The sequence below is a fragment of the Oryzias melastigma genome, linkage group LG16 (genome assembly GCF_002922805.2).
Source record: "Oryzias melastigma strain HK-1 linkage group LG16, ASM292280v2, whole genome shotgun sequence".
NCBI classification, from domain to species: Eukaryota; Metazoa; Chordata; class Actinopteri; order Beloniformes; family Adrianichthyidae; genus Oryzias; species Oryzias melastigma.
Window position 1 is genome coordinate 410,916 of NC_050527.1, and position 7,334 is coordinate 418,249.

A 7,334-nucleotide genomic window follows, 5' to 3' on the forward strand; every position below is an offset into this window, starting at 1 on the left:
GTCCTTTTAGGAGAACCTGGCTGTTTGGTTGTGAGAGACCCAGGAGGAACCGCAGGAAGAGGTCCAGGTGTCCGTTTGGACTCTGCAGAGCTTTGTCTATAGCACTCTGGTAAAAGGAGATGGAAACAGGATTCATTTTACCTTTAAGCCAATCAAACCACCCAGGACCTGGTTGCTCTTCTAACAGGTTCTTGCCTGTCTGGAAAAATGTGAAGTGGACATACAGAGCAGCCAGAAACTCTTGAACACTCAGGTGAACAAAGCAGAACACCCGGCCCTGATAGAGTCCACTCTCCTCCTTGAAGATCTGTGTGAACACTCCTGAACACACTGAGGCGGCTCTGACGTCGATTCCACTCTCTGTCAGGTCAGACTCGTAGAAGAACAAGTTTCCTTTCTGAAGCTGCTCAAAAGCCAGCTTTCCCAAAGACAAGATCATATTCCTGGTTTGTGGATTCCACACTGAATCTGTCTCAGATCCTCCATCATACTTCATGTTCTTCATTTGAATTTGGATCAGCACAAAGTGGATGTACATCTCAGTCAGGGATCTGGGTGTCTCTCTTTGCTCTTCTCTTTTCAGCAGCTCGTCCAGAACTGTTGCAGAGATCCAGCAGAAGACTGGAATGTGGCACATGATGTGGAGGCTTCTGCACTTCTTGATCTGGGAGTAAACTGTGATGGCTTGATCCTCATCTTCTCTGAATTGTTTCCTAAAGTATTCCTCCTTCTGTGAGTCGTTGAACCCTCTGACCTCTGTTACCATGTCAACACACTCAGGTGGGATCACACTGGCCGCTGCAGGTCGTGTGGTTATCCAAAGCTGAGCAGAGGGAAGAAGCTTCCCCTTGATGAGGTTTGTCAGCAGGACTCCCAGAGATGCAGGTTGTGTAACATCAGTCAGGATCTCTGTGCTGTTCAGGTTCAGAGGAAACCGACACTCATCCAGACCATCAAAGATCAACAGAACCTTGAACTCTTCAAAGTGGCTGAAACCTTTAGTTTCTGAATAAAAATGATGGATGAGTTCCACCAGACTGAACTTCTTCTCCTTTAAAAGATTGAGTTCTCTGAAAGAAAACAGAAATAAGAACTGGATGTCCTGGTTGGTCTTGCCTTCAGCCCAGTCCAGAGCAAACTTGTTTGTTAAGACTGTTTTCCCGATGCCGGCTATTCCCATTGTGATCGCTGTTCTGATTGGTTTGTTTCTTCCAGGTGGTGGCTTGCAGACGTCTTCAGGTTTGATTGTTGTTTCTGGTCTGTCTGATTTTCTGAATGCTCTTTCAAGCTGTCTGATTTCATGTTCTCTGTTGACCTCTGCAGGCCTTCCTTCAGTGATGTACAGCTCTGTGTAGATCTGACTCAGAAAGACTGTATGTTCTTCTTTGTATATGCTTTCAAACTTCTTTTTGATGCTCATTTGAAGAAGACTGATTGATGATGACATTTCTGAAGAGGAAGGAGATTAAATATATTAAACATTTTCAAAAATCTTCACCTTTTACCTTTCGGCCCAAATGTTTGTGAATTTTTGGTCCAAACTCTCAACAGAAATTAAACTCAATGCAATTTTTTTTAAGAAAATAACTTTACACGATTAAACTCATGCAAAAAGGAAGAAACAACATTTGAACATATTAATGAAAAGCAAGAAAGTGATAAAAAATTATGAAAAAATATCTTAATTTTATCCAGTTTTAAAAGAGATAAAATTGGAAAAACATCAAATACTAAAGCAACAATTAATTTCACTGCAATTTCAGCTATTTGTGATTTCCATTTTTAATGGTTTCACAAGAAAAAATGTAAATTAAAAATCAAAATTTGGAGCAACAATGTTAAAAACACCAGTAAACTAATGACAAGTTTCAGATGCTTGTGTGGAAATCATTACTGCATTTAATCATTCCATTGCATGCAGAAAAATATAATAGAAGTATTGGATGGAAACAAAGGTTACCTTCCCCAAGAAATGAGAAATTTGACCTAACCTGAGTATTTTCAACTGAAAAACTTACTTTCAACTGTGTCTTTGTAAACTGAGACTGTTTCTTCAAGAACCTGTAAAAAAAAAGAAAAAAAAATATTTATAAAGTTAAATTAAAAACAACTTTTAGGTCTAGTATTTCAAGCTCAGTTTATCTCCTGAAGTGCCTTAAAACAATTGCTACTAAAACAAGGAGGAGTGCATAAAAGGGGAAACACAAATTTATAATTTATAAAGTAAATATATACGAGTTATTTTTTACCACCCTAAGTAACAATCATATCCGAATAGTGTTATTTTCACTAACCATTTTTTCTTGTCTTGTTCGACTCTCTGGAATGTTCTGGTTAATCCTGCATAAAAAGAGCGATTGTTAGTTTAAACAGTAAACCACTTAAGGAAAAAGGAAAGAGCAACATAAATATATATATATATCTGTAAATAATATGATTATAAAATAAAACAGGTGTAACGAAGAGGCGGAGGCGTTTGGATCCATTTGCAGAGAATTTAATAGCGAACAAAAACAGGCAGGGATAAGGCAAGACGTGGTCAAAAAAACAGGCAGAAGTCCAGTAACAGGAATAGAGCATGGAATTTAAACGCTTGGACAGATAGCAGTGCAAAACAAGACCTCACACTGAGCAGAGCTCAGTGACTGTCTAAATACTGTTTGTGCTGATGAAGGTGATGGGGAACAGCTGGGAGAGCCTGGGAAGAGGGAGCAGAGGCTGATGGGAAATTGAGTGTAGACAGGGCACAGGGAGTGTCAATACTCTGGTGGCCAAAAAGAGGCATGGCAGCCTGAGTCCTGATAACAGGACTTCTCTGCTTTCATATAAATGTGTGATTAACTAAGAGAAATATTTTTAATTAAAGTTCATCCTCTAAATGACAGTATTTTGTGTCGGCTGTTGTTGGATTTAAAAAAGTTGTCCGTCATTCATTTGCTAATCAAATTAGTCTAGGACATGCAGCCAATTTTGACTCGCAGCTAAAATGTGGATCACATTCAACCACAAAAGAGATGCATACAGTACATGAAAATATTTAACATTTCAATGCAGGTGCAGTTCACAGATACTAAAAAATCCAGAGTGTTTGAAACAATATATATTTTAAATGAAGCAATGAAAAATGTTGGCAGTAATAATTTCTCATTTCTGATTAGTGTGAAAAGACAAGTTTAGATCAGTGCTGTAAGACACGTGTCTCAAAGTTGTGGTTCTTAAGTTACTTTTTTACTTCCTTGTTGAAACCGAGAGGAGAATCCTTGGACCTGTGACTTATTACAGACACTTGGCTTGATGGGGAATTTTCTCTTTCCATCTCGATTCTGTAACAAACAAAGACTTTGATCAGTTTACGTTTTACTTTTACTTTACTAAAACACTCAATAACATTAACTGAAGTCCATCAGAGCAACCAATATTATGACGCTTTAAGATGTAATAAACAAAAACGTTGATTAGTTCAAGTTTAACTTGATGACACAGTGAAGAACATTTAATGATGTCTATTATGGGAACATATTTGTTGGAAATGTGTTTGTAAATGAGTTCTACCACAGTGATTCCTGCAAGTTTTACATGTTTACTTGTTCACATTTGTCCACATTTAAATCCAATGTGTAAATCAGTAAAATAAATAAAACATGCAGAGCAGAAGAACATTATCGCAGTGCATCAACATTTTGCAGAAACTGAAAGAAGATGAAGCTAAAAAAACTTCTCAAAAGTATATTTTAAATCAACAAAGTGAAAAAGATGACACTTTTTTAAAAACAAAGTTGTATCAGTAATAATTTCTCATTTCTGATCAGTGTAAAAAACAAGTTTAGCTCAGTATTGTGAGTTCACATACTAAAAGTTGTGGTTTTACTTACTTTTTAAAGTCCTTGTTGAAACCAAGAGGAGAATCCTTTGACATGTCACTTGACAGGGACAAAGAGCTTGATGAAAAATCTTTTCTTTCCAACTCAATTCTGTAACAAACAGAAACTTTGATCAGTTTAAGTTTTACTTTACTAAACACTCAATAACACTAAATGATGTCCGATATAAGAACATACCGTATTTTTCGGACTATAAGTCGCACCGGAGTATAAGTCGCAGGGGCCAAAAAATGCATAATGAAGAAGAAAAAACCTTACATAAGTCGCACTGGAGTATAAGTCGCATTTTTTTCAAGTAATTTATTTTACAAACTGGTTGAAAAAAACGATATTACATCATCCTGGAAGGTAAGTTATAACATTCATAAGTGAATAGAAAACAGGCTGAATATGTGTCAACACATATTCACATATTAGCGTCATGAAAAAAACGAAAAGGTGTAGCATTTATATAACATAACAGTTTTCTTTAACTATAGCCTCAAGAACTCATCAACTTTGTATCTTTAGTGTAATTAATTGCACGCAATCTCACTCCATATCACTAAATCCGTTAAATTCTTTGTCCTCTGTGTCACGTCTGAATAACTAAAGTAAATAAAGTAATTGCATAGATCACCATGAGAGGGCACTCTAGACTTACGGTCCATATCTCATCATTAAAAATTCCGTATATAAGTCGCAATGGAGTATAAGTCGCAGGGACATTCAATCTGTGAAAAAAACCGCGACTTATAGTCCGGAAAATACGGTAGTTATATTTCTTTTAACTGTACTTAAAAAGGCAGTGTTTATATTTTTGGAATTCAGTTTTGATGAAAAATGTTCTCTTTCTATCTCCGTTCTAAAGCTAACAAAAACTTGTATCAATAAATAGAAAAACATAGTTATAATATACTTATAAATATAAGATAACTATCTCAAAGTTGTGGTTTTATTTACTTTTTTACTTCTTTGTTGAAACCAAGAGGAGAATCCTTGGACATGTGACTGATTACGGACACAGAGCTTGATGGAGAATAGTCTCTTTCCATTTCAATTCTGTAACAAACAGGAACTTTGATTAGTTCAAGTTTTACTTGATGAAAAAGTGAAGAACATTTAACGATGTCTATCACGGGAACATAGTTGTAGTACTTTCAATTATACTAAACCCCATGATGCCTATTAATACAAATTTGCATCAAACCATTTTGACACCAAAAATACATTAATTTAGCATCTACATGAAAGTAAAAATAAAAGTTTTTTTTTTTCCTGTCACAGCTGGAAATAAATGCAAGCATCAAGGGCTTAAAGTTGCAAATGTGTTTGTAAATGAGTTCTACCACAGTGATTCCTGCAAGTTTTACATGTTTACTTGTTCACATTTGTCCACATTTAAATCCAATGTGTAAATCAGTAAAATAAATAAAACCTGCAGAGCAGAAGAACATTGTCATGATTCAACCATCAGCCCTCACTTCCGTCCACCAGAGGGAGCCCTCGCCAGAGTTTTAACACCTACTGCCTGACTACAAGTCCCATCAGCCACCTTCCTTCCAGCACAGCTGATCACCTTCCAGCACAGCTGATCACCATCAGCTCATCAGTACCCTCCAGCATTTAAACAACTCCCAGCCACTGCTATTTTGTGAAGTCTTGTTTTGCCTAGCAGACATTCTGAACGTTATTATTCCTAGTTGCCTACTCTGTGCCTTGACATTTGCCTGTTTTCAAGTTTATCTGCCTCGCCCCTGTGATTTTGACTTTTGCCTGGATTTTGACTATGTATTATGTCCTGCAGTTGCTATACTTCAGTAAAACGTTTGCACATAGATCCAAACGACTCAGTCCCTCCATTACAAACATTATCGCAGGGCATCAACATTTTGCAGAAAGGGAAAGAAGCTGAAGCTATAAAAACTTCTCAAAGGTATATTTTAATTCAACAAGGTGAAAAAGATTACACTTTTTCTAAAAACAAAGTTGTATCAGTAATTTCTCATTTCTGATTAGTGCAAAAAGACAAGTTTAGCTCAGTGCTGAGAGTTAAGCATCTCAATGCTGTAGTTTTTATTTACATTTTCACTTTCTTCTTGAAACCAAGAGGAGAATCCTTGGACCTTTGACTTAATACGGACACAGAGCTTGGAGAATTTTCTCTTTCCAACTCAATTCTGTAAAAAACAAAAACTTGATCAATTAATGCTTTACTTGACCAAACATTGAAGAAAATAAAACAATGTTCATCAGAACATATTTGTAGTACATGTGTATATATATGACAGTCTATAATGTTTCAATGGATGCACATTTTACAGAAACTGAAAGAAGCTGAAACTTTGAAAACATCTTAAAAATATTTTTTTAATCAACAATGAAAAAGATGACACTTTTCTGGAAACAATGTTGGATCAGTAATAATTTCTCATTTCTGATCAGTGTAAAAAAACAAATCTAGCTCAGTATTGTGAGTTCACATACTAAAAGTTGTGGTTTTACTTACTTTTTTAAGTCCTTGTTGAAACCAAGAGGAGAATCCTTTGACATGTCACTTGACAGGGACAAAGAGCTTGATGAAAAATCTTTTCTTTCCAACTCAATTCTGTAACAAACAAAAACTTTGATCGATGAATGTTTTACTTGACCAAACATTGAAGAAGATAAAACAATGTCCATCATTAGAACATAGTTGTAGTACATGTGTATATATGACAGTCTATGATGTATCAATGGATGCACATTTTACAGAAACTGAAAGAAGCTGAAACTTTGAAAACATCTTAAAAATATTTTTAAAATCAACAATGAAAAATATGACACTTTTCTGGAAACAAAGTTGGATCAGTAATAATTTCTCATTTCTGATCCGTGTAAAAAAACAAATCAAACAAGTTAAGCTCAGTGTTGTGAGTTCCCATACTAAAAGTTGTACTAAAAGTTGTTTTATTTACTTTAAGTCCTTGTTGAAACCAAGAGGAGAATCCTTTGACATGTCACTTGACAGGGACAAAGAGCTTGATGAAAAATCTTTTCTTTCCAACTCAATTCTGTAAAAAACAGAAACTTTGATCAGTTTAAGTTTTACTTTACTAAACACTCAATAACACTAAATGATGTCCAATATAAGAACATAGTTATATTTCTTTAAAAAACATGTTCCCTTTCTATCTCCCTTCTAAAGCTAACAAAAACGTGTATCAATAAATAGAAAGACATAGTTATAATATATTCATAAATATAAGATAACTATCTCAAAGTTGTGGTGTTATTTACTTTTTTACATCTTTGTTGAAACCAAGAGGAGAGTCCTTGGACATGTGACTGATTACGGACACAGAGCTTGATGGAGAATAGTCTCTTTCCACTTCAATTCTGTAACAAACAGAAACTTTGATTAATGACAGTTTTGGAAAATATGATTGTAAATGAGTTTTACCACAGTGATCGATGGATGTTCTATGTTTACCT

At 35.3% G+C, this 7,334-nt stretch overlaps 1 protein-coding gene across 1 annotated transcript in view; it reads right to left on the reverse strand.

Annotated features, from left to right (window-relative positions):
- Positions 1-7,334, reverse strand: part of LOC112143393 (NLR family CARD domain-containing protein 3) — a gene marked incomplete in the record, with an annotated part of 23,109 nt that overhangs the window by 8,060 nt on the left and 7,715 nt on the right. Inside the window, 8 exon segments of the mRNA XM_036215703.1 lie at positions 1-1,449; positions 2,019-2,061; positions 2,295-2,340; positions 3,225-3,323; positions 3,873-3,971; positions 4,824-4,922; positions 6,370-6,468; positions 6,818-6,913. Coding sequence (XP_036071596.1) covers positions 1-1,449; positions 2,019-2,061; positions 2,295-2,340; positions 3,225-3,323; positions 3,873-3,971; positions 4,824-4,922; positions 6,370-6,468; positions 6,818-6,913 — 2,030 coding nt within the window.